Genomic DNA, 16094 nt, shown 5'->3' on the forward strand with positions numbered 1-16094 from the left:
GTTGCCTTCTTATAAGCTCACGTGATTGGCTGATTAGATATCTGCCATTATAAGAATGAAGTATGAATAAATAAGACTGAAGCTTCTCACACTTGGAATGGGCAATGCCTCTACCTGTCCTACACAGGGAAGACAAAGTTTAGCTGCACCTAGATAATAAATAGATATAATCTAAAACAAAAGGAAGGTTCAGTGAGAATTACAACTGGAATCTAGGTCAAACCACTTTTATTTTCCAGAGTATGATAGGCTTGTTTAAAGTCTCGTCTGAGGACGTGTGGAGAAAACAGGCTGAACGTACTTTTTCTGTGGAAGCACACGCAGACTGGTGGAGACATCCAGAACAAATGAGTCAACAGGCTCCTGACCACAGAGGCTAAAAGTGAACAGCTGAGCCACAAACATTAAAGTAGGCTGGTTCTGTTGTGAAACAGCACTTCAGAGTGCTCACATTGTTTTGCAGATGGAGTGAACTGTAAAAAAAAAGAAAAAAAAAAAAGAAAGAAATCCGAAATTGGAGAAAGCTTTAAAGAATCCAGGAACTGCAGGCCTAAGTATTGTTTATTCACAGGGATAGGCTGTATAATGTGTCACATTGTTACTCACAGACAGCAATAAAGCATGAATGTGTTTGAAGTTAGGTAAAGTAATACTAAGCCCTTTTGTTCACAAAGTACACCACAGCACACATTAGGCCTGTTGATGAGAAAACATGGCAACGTGATCAGAAATTCCTGTAAGAGGAACAAAAATGCTGCACAGTAATTCTATACGTGAAAAGTGAGCGCGAGAGCCCTCGGTGCGCCTGCTCGCTGCTGAAGTCAAAGTAAACTTTATTGTCATCTCCGCTACATACAGTCCAGTATAGAGAGACGAGACGACGAGGCTCCAGTTACAGCAGTGCAAGTAAACAAACAATATATATAAGAAGAGTAAGAAAATAAATATACACTTTAGGACTCGGGGTAAAGGGATCAATAACAATTTAAAATTCATAATTTACAGTTTGATGATTTAAAATCTCACACATAACCCGTGGAAAGGGGAGGAGAGTCCTGCTGCTTCCAAGTAGACCACATTTCATTCATAATGTTGTAAATCCAAGCCCATTATGTATTCATGATTGGAATCCTGGGTTGTGCGAAATCCTCGAAATAAACCCTAGACAAAATGAACTAAGGTGTAGGTTTATTAGGTTATGTTGGGGTGATCCCTGAGTTGGGGGATGGGTGTTCATACTGTAGTGTAAAATTAAAACCAATGGAAGATGGACAAGAAAAGTTCAAAGCCATCATGTCTTCAGTTTAGAAAAAAAGAAAAAAGAAGAGGAGGAGAAACGAGCAAAAGATACAGGTAAGCAGATGTGTGATTGGATAATGGCAGGTCATCCTGAAACAATCAGAATCAGAATACTTTATTAATCCCTAAGGAAATAATGTAGGTTACAGTTGCTCCAAGAAGAAATGGTAAAAATAGTAACAGACTAAACTCCAAACAATACATTATGTTACAGATTTTAATATTAATTAGTCGTTTGTACAATCCTTAATATGTTTTGTGTGTGTGTGTGTCTGTGTGTGTTTGGGGGGGGGGGGGGGGGGGGGGCGCCAGAGGGAGTGTTCGCCCAGGGCGCCAAACAGGCTAGGACCGCCACTGGGTGTTAGTGTGCAGCAAAGGCTTGTATGTGACTAGCTTCAAGTGTTTATAGCTTCTTTCTCAGTTCAATAGTCCACCTGAGGTTAATTTCAAACAGAGCAAATGCTGTTTTACATGCCTTCGTGCATTTATAGAGGTCAACATAAGTAACAGCTCTGTGACATCCCTCATTCTCACCTGTATTTGTTATGTACAGTATTGTGCAAAGGTTTTGGGTCACTGTCTCTTTATATTTTGCAAAGAAAATGGGAAAATAGCGCAGTGGTTTATTGAAACATGTGCCAGCATACATGGAAATAAGATACTATATGAATCAAAAACAGGCCTTGAAACACAACATTTTGTATAATCACCTTTATTCTTCAGCACAGGCTGAACTGTCTTAGCCAAGCTTTCTTGTAATTTCTTTAATTAGCCTTCAGGAATAGTTCTGCAGGTTTCTTAAAGTACATTCAAAACTCTACTACGAATGTTGGATGCCTTTTGTTGTGTTATCTGTCCAGATGATCCCACACTGCTTCAATAATGTTGAGGTCCAGGCTCTGGGGAGGCCAATCCATGACTGGCACTGTTAAAGTTTCTCTATCCCAGTATGCTTTTACTGCATTGGCAGTGTGTTTGGGATCATTGTCATGGTGAAAAAATTACCTTGTTGCCATTCAGATGCTTCCCAGCTGGTACTACCTGGTAGATCAAAATCTGATGACACAGAGCAAAGGGCCCAGGTCAGCCCCAAACCATAACAGAGCCTCCTCTGTGTTTTACAGATGATTGTAGAGTCTTACAGTTTACCTCTCTCCTGATCTCTTCAATACGTGTTAATGACGGTTTGATCCAAAAATGTTAAATGTCAAGTTTAATCACTTCATAAGACCTTTTGCCTCTGGTTTGCAGTCTAGTTCTTGTGTAATTTGGCACACCTTTCTCACTGTTTCACTTCCTTAAGAATGGCTTTTTGACAGGACACCAAACTGAGATATGCCAAGTTTCCAGCCAATAGCTCTTTAGCAGTCACATTGTCAAACTATGTTATGTTTGGAATTTTTCATACATTCAACTCAATACATCGGGAATAGACACCTGAGACAAAGTGTCAAAAGATACCAATTAAAAGTTGCCATTTTCTGTGCTTTAACAATCTCCTTATAACCATAAAGCCCAGAGGAGGACTGCTCAAGACGACTCTCAAAAAAATGACATTAAGAAATAAAGAGTTAAAATAAAATAAATTAACGAACGTCTTGGAAGCAAATTAAAAGCAAATGATGAGTGGCTCCAGACTGTTGCACAGTACCTTAGATAGGAGGGTTAGATTTGTGTCACTGTCAGATGGTCAACCTTTTCTGGGAAGACGAGCTTATATCTAATTTCTGCTTGTGACTCACATTGTCAGAGGCTTAGTCTCTTTTATGGGTGTGAGCAGGTCAGCTGATAAAGTTTGGCTTTGAAATGATCTCATATCAAGCAAAATTAAAGAGAAGAGGCGTTCCTTCAAAATAATAGCATTTGTGGAAGAGGGAAGTTTCTACTGTTTTCTTGTTCTTTATGTATTTATTTACATAAATGTAATGTGATTTAATATATAAATTAATTACATTTGCATAACATTACATTTTAATTTAATTTAGGTTTTAATATATTGACTTGTGTGTGCTCAAATGGATTATTACGTCGGTATAAATGAGGAAAAAGCGGTTCTTTCCTTTTGAAAAGGTAGCACAGTTTGAGGGTTTTTTTAAAAAAACAAAAAAAAACATTTCTTATTTCTCCATTTCATCAACTAACAACTGCAGCTATGGATCACCACCAAAACGCGGTAACTAAAGGCTTTTATTCTGGCTGAAAGGGAGCGGAAATCATATCAGTTTGTCTCTTCAAACTTGGCAGTCGGTGGGCGTTACTAAAGGCTCAGAAGTCCATCAACTAGACCACATTACACCATTTTGCTGTTTGCCAACCCTATACAGAAGAAGAAGAAGAACTAGACCACATAAACGTCGGCAGGAGGTGAGAGGAGAAAACGTGACAGCATGCCGGTAAACAAGCAGTCGGGCAGCAGGATGAGAGTGACAGAAGTGGAGGAGTTTGTGAGAAATCCACCGCCAGGTTTCTCTGTGGAGACTCTCGGATCGGGTTACCGAGTCCGCTGCAACGAGGAGAAGAGCCTGGTGCTCATCGACGACTTCCAGTCCTGCGGGAAGAAGTTCGTTTTCCACAACTCGCTGGGAAGGTGAGAAAAGACAGAAATGCACACCCAAATGTATATTCATTTATTTATGCGTTCATATGCACAAGCAATGAACATGAAACTCTTTCTGTTTTGCTTTTGGCCACAGAAAAGTGAAAATGCACAACTTGTGGGAATACAGCAGCACGAGGAAGAGTCTGCTGTCCAAGGAGATCTATCTGCTGATTTCAGCCTGCGAAGAACAATCCTCAGTGAGCAACAAAAAGGCAGCCAGAGAACTCGGCCGTAAGTGTTTCCCTACACACAAGCTGTCATCTAACAGTAATTACACACAGTACAAAGAGCTGACAGTGGTGAAAACAACTCAGTATGTTACAGCTGTGGGCTGCTCGCTGGCACAGCTGACTCATGCAGGCCTCCAGATTTGGGTGGAGTTCACATTACAGTGAAAGCATGCTTCTTACACCATGTTTCTGCGCAAACTCTCTCCTTTTCTGACTTTTTTACTCTTTCCTCATGAACTTTCCCAACTGCATTTCAGTGGTGAAGCAGTATGTGGTGTGCATCGACGGCAACGAGCCGTTCACCAAGTGGCAGCTGGAGAGAGGCATGGATGGGACCATCTCTTCTGTTGCTGGAGAAAGCTACAGAGTGGATGTGAGCAGGACTTCATGGTGCTTCTGTTGCATGAGCCTCTTTTATTCAGAATCACTAGATGTTACCTTTCCCTTCATTTCAGATTGACCTGACTGAAGAAATGGAGAGCTGGGCAGCAAAAAACCTCATATCTGAAGACCTCATGAAGGTCAAGCCCGTGTGGAGAGATGCCTCCTTCACCCTCAAATATTATTCTGATGCTCTGTTTGACTTTCCACACTGGCTTGGCTTCAGCAAAAGAACATTTAAGGTGCACCTCTAATTGTTCTTATCAGATCTTAAACTAAATCCATGTTTTTGAGTCTCTTTAGGTTTTTGTCTAACTTGAGCTTTTCTTGCATCTGTTCTTATTACAGTTGAGAATGACATGAGCCAGCTGAGGATGAAGAACGATGCAAACTTGAGTTTAACTGTTCACTTTAACTGGAGCTTGTTTTTGCATCTTCAGTAAAATAGATGAATGGTTGAAATATCATCCTGCCAGACCGACGGCTTTCCTACCTCTGGAGATTTTAGGATCTGAGTCCAGATTATATGTCTGTTCAGTGGGTGGAAACTACTGACAAGGACTGAAAAAGACTTTCTGAATGTCATAAAGGTCGTTTTAACACAATATGTGTATAAAACTTATTTTGTGTGCCTGTAAATATTAATTTTTTACACGATTTTTAACTACTGTATGTACTGTAAGAAGGGTTTAAAGTAGTCAAATCTGTGCTGCTGCAAAATGAAATGCTCGTACTTTTGCACTAAAAAAAGATATTTGTTCATGACAATTGCTTGTTTGTTTTTCTTTAAAAAAGCAATAAATGCTTTAAAAGCAAAAAATCTCGTATTTGAGTGCATAATGAAGAATTCACTTTGGGTCTGTATTTTATGGTTCGGGTCTATGAACAATGATATTCCAGGTAATGGTGTGCTTCTTGTGACAATGGGACCCAAACGAAATGTAGTTGTATTTTACATTTTCTTGGCAGAGAGTTGACGTAAACAGGAAAGTGTTTGATGTGCTATTTTAATGTTGTAAGACTCAGAGTTATTGCTTTGTCTCTAAAGCTCTCTGGCGACAGTCAGTTGCTTTTTCCACCACAAAAGTAGCATTTTGATCTCTAAAAACACAAATTCTCTCTCTAGCGGGAAAGCATTTTCTAATCACCCCCTCTAATATCAGTACAACATGGCTAAAATTTTTTAGATTGCATCTATTTTGACCTGACTCCAACGCAATCGTAAGTGTTGCAGCTTTACATTAGTAAATTCTTCCGACATCCACCTGAACTTATTGTTCTGCCATGTTGGACCTGCGATATCAGCATTATAGGAGGGGCTCAGGTTTTTGCTGAAGACTGTAAAAGAGTTGTACAACTAATTTCACCTAAAGCGTGATAAGGTACCAACAGGATGAGTGAGAGGTCCAGGTCAGAGGGGCTAGTTTATGAAAGTGAGGCCCAGGAGGCACCGATTTTAATTATGTCACTAAATCACAACAACAGTCGTAGATATATTGGTTTACATATTGCCAGATTAAAGATGTAAATCTAAACAATGTGGTGACCCCTGGTAAATAAAGGAGCAGCCAAAAATAGCCAATTGAGGCTTTTGAGATGGGAGCCTATGGGTATTGACTCCACTCCAGGAACTACAGGTTTTTGCACTTCTTTGCTGGCTTTGCTTTTCAGCAACAGATTGTAGTAACATAGTTGTCTTGTCTATTGTTTTGAAATAACTTCTCTAACCTTTTTACATATGAATATAATGTGTGTCCACACACCTTTGGACATATAATGAAAGCACCACTAAATTCAGAAGCAGGTGTGATTTTGTTCTTCTCAGAAACATACTGTGATCTACAAGCAGAGAGCAAACGCTGCTCTCATCTGTTTGCCTTTATATCATAAATTAAATTCTCTGTGTGGGTGTGCAATGTTTACACTGTCCTTTACATTCATTTATGAATCAGACATGACATTAATACTAAGAAAGTGTGATAAGCATCCATGCAAATGCGACCAGAACAAGCGTAAACACAAGCTGTTATTAGCACATTTTGAGGTCACCTGCGACAAGAGCCTAGGAAACAATCACAGATCATTTACAGACAGCAGAGCTGAAATGGCTGTGACAACAACAAAGCACGCAGATTTCTGAGTGCCTGAAACTTTTTAAGTGTTTGAGGAACAAAGATGAGAAGGAAAGTCAGGAAATGCTGACAACACTCTCTTAATACAGTGCAGTAAACAATAAAGCACGTTTGACAAAGTCGGTCTCGTGTAATAAACACATACTTCACAAGACGCGTTATTCATGTTTTCTGTCTTACTTATAGTTTCCTTCAGTACACTCATTTATTTTTTTTTAAATAAAACAAAAACAAAAAGACAGCAGGGATATTAAACCATCACAGATGAGCATATCCCTGTATGGTTGATGCTGTACTTTAGAGAATTTCACAAACCTTTTTCCATGTTTGCCTTTGCTACTCAGAGACACACAGGAACCGTAGGAACAGAGCAGGAAATGGCATTCAGTAAAAGGACGGCCAAGGAGGAACGGTGACTGGCAGTAGTTGGAAAATGATTAATGACGGAAGTGTGTAAAAGTATGAATTTAGCTAAAGTAGTGCAAATGTTGTTCGCTTATCCCCAACAATACGTGCACTGTAGCCTGTGATATGTACTCAAACCAATTGGTCACCAGGTCACTTGATCCATAGCCTTTAAAAAGAGGTTATGAAGGGAGTAGCACCATTTAGGGGTCTTATCAGTGATTATTTAGATGCAATTAGTTGCAATCATTTAACAAAATATACATTTCTTGCTTGTGAAACATGAGATCTGTTGGCTTTTCTGTCTACATGATAGAAAATGTTCGGGCAAATGAAATAAAGTGTAGATGACAGGCTGATTTTTTTCCCCTATTTTTTGTCTTTTCATTCAAGATTGAGCCATTATCCATCCATTCCCTCTATTTATCCTCATTAGGCTTGCAGGGGACGGGGCTGGAGCCTATCCCAGCTACCACAGGGCAATACTGGACAGGTGTGACTCTCATGTCTGCCTCTGTGACGCAGAAAGCAGGCATGAGCCATTAGGTGAGTTAGAAATATGAGAGGTAACTCTGTGTCTGCTGTAGTGTACCTGTGAAAACTCATGTAATGGATGATGTGTGGAACATCAGGTATTATTGTCATACTGTAACTATTCACTGTGTTCATTACAGATGAATTTGATAACTATGCCTGCTGTCTCAGAGACTTCACATTTTCTGCATGATGATGGAGAGTCCTTATTTCTTCTACCTGCACTGTATGTGCTGTATGTGTTTATTTTTTGCTTTTATGAAGAATTATAACATTTTTGTGTGTTTCTTGTCTCTGATCATATATTTTTACTTTGATTTTGGTGTTTCTTTTTCCATTTCCTCTTTTATTAGATTTCATTTATAAGCCTCTGGAGTGTTAAAGTCTCTCCTACAGAACAACATTTGATCATTTAATGCACTGAACTAACTGAGCTCTCACTTTGCTGGGTAAATGTTTTGTCTACAGAATGCAATGGAAAACATAAAAAATAATGAAAACCTATTTCCAAAACACTGCTGTCAGATATTCTGATTTTTTTAATGAACAGTTTAATACAAATAATCAGTTAACAGCAATAAAAAAAAAAGATGAACCAATTTCTGCTTCCTTTCAAACAGAGACAAAAAAGATCACTTGCCAAAATTGCTTTAAACTCCTGAATTTATCAAGATCAAGTGAGTGCTTTGATCCAGTCTGCCTCACACTGTCCCCCAGTGGGTGCATTTGACCCCAGCAGTGAGAGCCCGCTCAGAGTTCGCCTCCCCACCATACCAGGTAAATCAAAATCGATATGCTGCTCCATTGGCAGCATAGCGGTGAGGTGGTTAGCACTGTGACTCTCTCAATGCATGTTAGCGTAACTAGTTATTTCTAAAGTGGCTCAAGTTTGAACAGAGACTGGAGCCTGTGCAAGAATGGCAAAACATGAGCGATATGTGATTTGTAAATGTGATCTGAAGTTAAATAAAGCAACAATATAACCACTTGCTCATAGAGACAAACAAAGCTTGAGCACAGGGCCTGCAACGTGATAAGAAATTCCCATAAGTGGGGCAGGGTGTTGGAATGAAGCAGAAACACAGGTTGCAGGTTATTCATTAACCACCAATGTTTTAAAATGCTCTGCGTTGTCACTGAGTCTCTGTTTGTGCAGGCGTACTCATATGTATGTAGGTCATTTGATAAAAGCTGATCCATCATGCTCTACTCTACTAAATGGAAAGTAAACAAAGTGAATTCAAAATAACAGCACAAGGACTCATATTTTCTCAGTTAACCTACATATGACGGCCAGACCACAGTGAAACTCCCGTTTCTGACAGTGTACCGAAGTTTAACTACACACTGAATCCCCCAGATATCTTTTAATAATTTAAAAAGTACAACTTCAACACACTAAGTTTCAGTTTTTCGACACGCTGAAAAAAATGCTGCTGTAGTAAATGTAATAAATTTGTCAACATGACTCTCATAAATTATAAGTAATAGGTCTGTAAAATACAGGAGAGATTGCACACTGATCAGAATGTCCTGTAATAAAAAAAAAAAATTATGAGTTTTTTGTTTTTTTTTGTTACTGTGGGCCCACTATGAAAACATCACACGCACCCACACACACGCATTTTTACTTTAGATAGTGAAAAACCAGAAATACATTTTCCAAAGCTTCAGTGGGCCAGATTCAATTCTAGCCCCGGTGCTCTATGTTTAACACCCCTTGCCTATGGGCTATGATTAATTGCTTGACCTATTTTACAAAACACAATTAGAAAACAATTCTAATAAAAACGGATCAAATTAAATGGTAATCCACACATTCACGCACACATTCACACACTGGCCCCACCGGGCCCTCTGACCACCACCAGCGGGTGAAGTAAAACGGCAACCTTCCGATTACAAGGCGAACTCCCAACTCTTAAGCCACGATCGCCCAAATTAATTTCAAGCGCGACGTCTTCACCATGTTTTATTTCGCCAACAGTTCAAACCACGTTATTCCCTCTAAACATTCACAGATAGACGTATAATCATATTTAATTAATCGTGTACAGACACTGCATTTTTATGATACATTTCAGCTGCAATTATGCAAAATCTTCCTTCTTCTTCGATCTTTCCTTCTGAGAAGCTGGAATCGGCCGCTGGCGTCTTTAAACAGGATGAGTTAAAAGGTTGAATCACCTGATCAAGCAGCTATGGATCACCTCCATAGCGCGGTAACTAAAGGCTTTTATTTTGGCTCAAAGGGAGCGGAAATCATATCAGTTCATCTCTTCAGACTTGGTGGTCGGTGGGCGTTACTAAAGGCTCAGAAGTCCATCAACTAGACCACATAAACGTCGGTGAGAGGAGAAAACGTGACAGCATGCCGGTAAACAAGCAGTCGGGCAGCAGGATGAGAGTGACAGAAGTGGAGGAGTTTGTGAGAAATCCACCGCCAGGTTTCTCTGTGGAGACTCTCGGATCGGGTTACCGAGTCCGCTGCAACGAGGAGAAGAGCCTGGTGCTCATCGACGACTTCCAGTCCTGCGGGAAGAAGTTCGTTTTCCACAACTCGCTGGGAAGGTGAGAAAAGACAGAAATGCACGCCCAAATGTATATTCATTTATTTATGCGTTCATATGCACAAGCAATGAATATGAAACTCTTTCTGTTTTGCTTTTGGCCACAGAAAAGTGAAAATGCACAACTTGTGGGAATACAGCAGCACGAGGAAGAGTCTGCTGTCCAAGGAGATCTATCTGCTGATTTCAGCCTGCGAAGAACAATCCTCAGTGAGCAACAAAAAGGCAGCCAGAGAACTCAGCCGTAAGTGTTTCCCTACACACAAGCTGTCATCTAACAGTAATTACACACAGTACAAAGAGCTGACAGTGGTGAAAACAACTCAGTATGTTACAGCTGTGGGCTGCTCTCTGGCACAGCTGACTCATGCAGGCCTCCAGATTTGGGTGGAGTTCACATTACAGTGAAAGCATGCTTCTTACACCATGTTTCTGCGCAAACTCTCTCCTTTTCTGACCTTTTTACTCTTTCCTCATGAACTTTCCCAACTGCATTTCAGTGGTGAAGCAGTATGTGGTGTGCATCGACGGCAACGAGCCGTTCACCAAGTGGCAGCTGGAGAGAGGCATGGATGGGACCATCTCTTCTGTTGCTGGAGAAAGCTACAGAGTGGATGTGAGCAGGACTTCATGGTGCTTCTGTTGCATGAGCCTCTTTTATTCAGAATCACTAGATGTTACCTTTCCCTTCATTTCAGATTGACCTGACTGAAGAAATGGAGAGCTGGGCAGCAAAAAACCTCATATCTGAAGACCTCATGAAGGTCAAGCCCGTGTGGAGAGACGCCTCCTTCACCCTCAAATATTATTCTGATGCTCTGTTTGACTTTCCACACTGGCTTGGCTTCAGCAAAAGAACATTTAAGGTGCTTCTCAAATTGTTCTTATCAGATCTTAAACTAAATCCATGTTTTTGAGTCTCTTTAGGTTTTTGTCTAACTTGAGCTTTTCTTGCATCTGTTCTTGTTACAGTTGAGAATGACATGAGCCAGCTGAGGATGAAGAACGATGCAAACTTGAGTTTAACTGTTCACTTTAACTGGAGCTTGTTTTTGCATCTTCAGTAAAATAGATGAATGGTTGAAATATCATCCTGCCAGACCGACGGCTTTCCTACCTCTGGAGATTTTAGGATCTGAGTCCAGAATTTCTGTCTGTCCAGTGGGTGGAAACTACTGACAAGGACTGAAAAAGACTTTCTGAATGTCATAAAGGTCGTTTTGTGTGTGCAAATATTTGTTTTTACATGATTTTTAATTGTTGTACTGTTTGAGGGGTTTTATAGTGATCAAATTTGTGCTGCTGCACAATAAAATGTTTACAGATTTTGTAATGTCAAATCAATATTTGTTTGTGAGAATTATTTTATTATTTTTCCAAAAAATGCAATGAATCTATTAAACAGTGTTTTTTTTTTTTTTTTTTTTTTTTTAATGCAACAGAGATCCAGGAGCTAAATTATTCATGTGGAAAGGTTACATGACACAAACTCATTTAAGGGATAAGCAGAAGAGCAGTTGCAGCGTTAGTGATGGTTTCCACATATTCTTTATAGTCGCTGCCGTAGAAGCGCACCAGCAGGTAGTTGGCAATGCCAATGACACACATCAGGGAAAGGAAGGTGATGACCCGTTTTCCAAACAGGTAACCTGGGGTGCTGTACAGATGTGAAAAATTAATGCGATACTGCTTCTAAACACATAGAATACATGCTACTGGGTCTGTAGGAATTTACCTTTGAGAGGTTTGTCCCAAGTATCCAACAAAGTACTTCTGCCTGACGACGAGATAGATGATCCCAGCGAAAGCAGCGGGAGCTTCAAACAGAGGACAGAAAAAGATTCTGTATCTGGTTTCATAATACGCTGTGGGTCTTATATGGTTTAGGTCTTTTTCCACTTAGTCAATCTCGACTCTGTGGCACAAACAGTAATATTTCAGCTAATAGTGTGCTTCATTCTTGTGACATCTGCACCCAAACAGAGCGTAGGCCCATTTTGCATTTTACTGGAGAGAGCTCATAAGTACAAAACACCCTGACCAACTCACACTGCACGCACTGTTTTTGAGGAAAAATCCAGTTATCCAATCCTATACTATTGAATGTTGCGGATCGCCCCGTGCGAGGGGCTGCATGGCGCTAATGCGTTAACGACCGTGCTAACGCGTTGACGTTGTGCAGCGCTTGCACAGGGTGATCCGCAGTAACTCGCTAACGGAGATTTCCCGTGTTAATGCGGTTATGGCGTTAACGTCATTTTAACGAGATTAATGCTGACAGCACTAATGATAAGGTATTTTAGGTAAGGTCAGGCAATACAGAGAAACAGGCCAACAAGTAAAGAGAAAAGTTTAGTGGTCAGACGAGAGATAAAATAAGCTATTTGCTCGCAATGGCAAAAGGTCAAACATGGTGGTGGTAGCATCACGCTCTGAGGGTGTTTTGCCTCCAGCAGTACTGGTATATTTCACAAAGTGGATGGAATAATGAAAAAGAAGGATTACATCCAAATTCTTGAACGTTATCTTAAATCAGCAGCAAGACGGTTAAAACTTGTTGAAACACAGTTGTTGAAAAACTGTTAGGTGTTTGAACAGGACAACGATAACAAACACACATCGAAACTGATTTCGATGTGTGTTTGCTAAATGGCTAACATTGAACAGGCTAACAGCCTTGACCTCAACCCTATACGCTAAGCCAGGACGGTGCCAGGAAATCAGCCAATTTAAATGCAATCCAAATTAGCATGACATTCATTCCCATGATGAGTTGATGTAAACTCTGGGCCACAACTCTGGCTTGAACCACAGGTTGGTATTTTAAGCTCCCAGTCTGCTGACATGGGAATATATGGAGACTAACTTGCTGTTGGATCCAGCCTCAAGTAGCCACTAGAGGAACTGCATTTTATGTCAGCACTTGTGCTTTATTTTATTTTATCGGTTTGGCCTAAAGCTTATCTTTAAATTGTAGCAGCATGATCCACAGAAGGTTAATGTCAGTAAAGTCATGTGCAGATCTGACTTTCTACCTTTGAAAAACAGCAGCGTTTCAGGCATATTGGATTGTGTTGTGTTGTATTGTACAAGGAGAGAACAAACACTTTTCTAAATGTTTGCTTTTGTTTCCTGTGTGGGTGTGCACTGTTTACAGCCTCCTTTACATTCATGAATGATTACCTTGACTGAGACACAGACCAGCACACCACATTACTGCCAAGAAAGTGGGGTAAGCATCCATGCAGTTGCGACTAGAGAAGAAGTTTAAACAAAAGCTGTTATTAGCACATTTCAAGGCAAGTGTGAAGAAACTATGAAGCAATGGCAGATTAGTTAAAGGCAGAAGAACTGGAACGCCTGAGTCCCAAAATCTAACATTTTGTGAGGTTTTTGTTGTAATTGTTGTGGAAGACACTTTGAAATGATAGTTTCCAAATTACCAAGTACTTCACAAAGGTTGAAGCATAGTTTATTAAAAACAACAATTTGCTTTACTATTTTTCTGCTTCTTTGTAAAGGAATGAATTAGCATGTTGAAGATCAATCAAACAAAGTTCTTGACATGTCATTGCAACTGTATAGATGGAACAGATATATGAGAGGTTGGCCTTAAATCAGGGGTGTCGAACTCCAGGCCTCGAGGTCCTGCAGGTTTTAGATCTTAGCCTGGGTCAACACACCTGAATCAAGTGATCAGTTCATTACCAGGCCTCTGGAGAACTTCAGGACATGTTGAGGAGGTAATTTATCCATTTAAATCAGCTGTGTTGGATCAAGGAAACATCTAAAACCTGCAGGGCACCGGCCCTCGAGGCCTGGAGCTCAACACATCATTGTTATTTCACCATCAAGTATTCAAATAAGGTCAGCGCCAGCCAGCTCTTTCCCCAACCGGGGAAGGTTCAAGCAAATGAGGACTGCCTCTGGAGAGAGTTAACATTTGGTGGATTATGAGGCCGAATGGAAAGCCTATTAGGAAACAAATGTGATATTGTTTCAGTTCGCTGGTATTGATGTTGCAATAGAGAACTAATTGTTGAAGAAAGAGCACTCACTTGGCACAAGACACTCGCTCAAAAGCTGATGTGCGGGTATTATGGTTCTTGCATTCCCTCTCCACTTTCTGTGCGAAAAAAGCTTAAAAACAGAGAGTCAAGATTAAGCATTTGTGATGTGAGCGGTACATTTCCAGTCACTGGGTTAGAGTTTCTCACCATTCTGAAGCACGCTGACAAGAGTGACGATGACCAGGAGGTAGATGTTTTCCACCACTTTGTTGGAGTCCATGATTATCCTGTGAGCTTTAGGAGCAGGTGTTTGCTGGGCTGAAAGAGACAAAGATGGTCTTTCACATCCAAACAGGCGTATTTAAAGTCAGTAGCAAATCATAAACCTGATCTCTCCCTTCATGACATCATGTTGTCCCATCCCACCTCCATCCCACATACACACTTGTTTGTGGCTTCCCCTTTATGTAAATGATGCTCTGGTTTAATACAGAGGGCTGCAAACAACTTTGCTGCTACTTCCTCTGTGTGCTTGTGTAAGACCGGATTGCATGTAAAGGCCTGGCTTGATGTTTTGCAAAATTATTTGCATCACTATTACGCTATGTGTCACCTCTCATTACTCCCAGTAATTATATACATGAGTAGTGTTATGAACAGACACTTGAAGTATTTCTGGCAATAAATAATCAAGACCATGCATGGAGAATGTGTCAACATATACAACACAGTGCAAAAGGTTTGATTTAACCCTCGTTTCTTTATATTTTGCCTCAAAAGAGACAGACTTTCTATATACATTTGTTGTTATTTATATTATATTATTATATAAGACTTCTGAGTTATTCCTGAAGGCTACTTTACGAAAGTTTGTCGAAAAGAGTTCAGGATGTGTTGAAGAATAAAGTTTGTTGGAATTGTACAAACTCTTTTTTGCCTTATATATAGTAATTCCGAGTATGTTTGCAGATGTTTCAATTAATTGCCGACCTATTTTCTAGTTTCCTAGAAAAACGTCAATTACAGCATACTGTATAACACAACATGCATTTAAAAAGAAGGTACCCCCCCCCCCCCCCCCCGAAACAATGTAATCATTTTTTATCCTACAAGAGTAAAAGTAGAGTAAAAATAGAGCTGGCTTATTCTTATTCTGATTTGACCCACTTACAGTCAAATAGCACCTGCGTGCGCCTTTCAAAGGAAATGCAACGTCCTCGCTGATTTTTTTAAATCTCTTTTCAAAACTTTATATTGAATGACTTTGATGCATTCTCGTATCGACTAAATCCAAATAAAGACGTCCTCCGCCCTACAAAACCCCAAACCCGAAGATATCCAGAGACTAATGTCGTTCTTAATTTAAAAAAAATGTTTTTGCACACCTCTTCCTAACACCTACAGTGTAACACCGAACATGTTTATAATGCCTTTAGTTTACAACCAGTGAAGATGAGCTGGACTAAGGAGCTAGCTTAAAACATGCTGTTCGGTGTCAGCTTTCAGGGAACGAATCGCTAACGTTAAAGTTATTTTAGGAACGTCATGGCGCCAGGAACAAAAGTACCATTATCATCCTATCATCTCCTGATTCGTTTGCTATCCATTTGTCATATACATATGATGATGATTCTTGGCCGCAAATCCCATATGGTCTAGCGGTTAGGATTCCTGGTTTTCACCCAGGCGGCCCGGGTTCGACTCCCGGTATGGGAACGCCCTTTTTCCTCGAGTTTATTCTTTTTTTACATATCGTCACGTAAGCAGACTCAGGGTGCTTTATATAAAAACTTCACCCTACAAAACGACAGGACCACACACGCAGACAGCTTCCTTTAATAAGTGCTTAATTTTAAATTTCCTCACCAATAAATGACACAACTCAAAAGCCTAGGTTGTATCTTATTTAAAGCGTATCACCTGGCTGTGTAAAA

At 40.1% G+C, this 16094-nt stretch overlaps 3 protein-coding genes and 1 non-coding gene across 4 annotated transcripts; 3 read left to right on the forward strand and 1 right to left on the reverse strand.

The window, feature by feature from the left end:
- Positions 1-3601: 3601 nt before the first annotated feature.
- LOC120733594 (mesenteric estrogen-dependent adipogenesis protein-like) lies at positions 3602-11494 on the forward strand. The gene is made up of 6 exons (XM_040031892.1): positions 3602-3670; positions 9936-10151; positions 10258-10394; positions 10651-10766; positions 10849-11016; positions 11123-11494. Exons 2-6 carry the CDS (start codon positions 9952-9954, stop codon positions 11135-11137), a joined length of 636 nt encoding a protein of 211 aa, XP_039887826.1. The 5' UTR covers positions 3602-3670; positions 9936-9951; the 3' UTR covers positions 11138-11494.
- On the forward strand, positions 3655-5274 carry LOC120733595 (mesenteric estrogen-dependent adipogenesis protein-like). The gene is made up of 5 exons (XM_040031893.1): positions 3655-3886; positions 3993-4129; positions 4386-4501; positions 4584-4751; positions 4858-5274. Exons 1-5 carry the CDS (start codon positions 3687-3689, stop codon positions 4870-4872), a joined length of 636 nt encoding a protein of 211 aa, XP_039887827.1. The 5' UTR covers positions 3655-3686; the 3' UTR covers positions 4873-5274.
- An 8-nt stretch (positions 11495-11502) lies between the features above and the next one.
- On the reverse strand, positions 11503-14612 carry LOC120733596 (arachidonate 5-lipoxygenase-activating protein). Its single transcript, XM_040031894.1, has 5 exons — positions 14368-14612; positions 14209-14290; positions 13334-13404; positions 11886-11967; positions 11503-11807 (listed from the first exon to the last, which is right to left on the reverse strand). The coding sequence occupies exons 1-5, from the start codon at positions 14438-14440 to the stop codon at positions 11645-11647; spliced, it is 471 nt and encodes a 156-aa protein (XP_039887828.1). The 5' UTR covers positions 14441-14612; the 3' UTR covers positions 11503-11644.
- A 1192-nt stretch (positions 14613-15804) lies between these two features.
- Positions 15805-15876, forward strand: trnae-uuc. The gene has a single exon. It is a non-coding gene; the product is annotated as a tRNA-Glu (tRNA).
- The last annotated feature ends 218 nt before the right edge of the window (positions 15877-16094 follow it).

The sequence above is a fragment of the Simochromis diagramma genome, unplaced genomic scaffold, assembly GCF_900408965.1.
Source record: "Simochromis diagramma unplaced genomic scaffold, fSimDia1.1 OVJJ01000216.1, whole genome shotgun sequence".
NCBI classification, from domain to species: Eukaryota; Metazoa; Chordata; class Actinopteri; order Cichliformes; family Cichlidae; genus Simochromis; species Simochromis diagramma.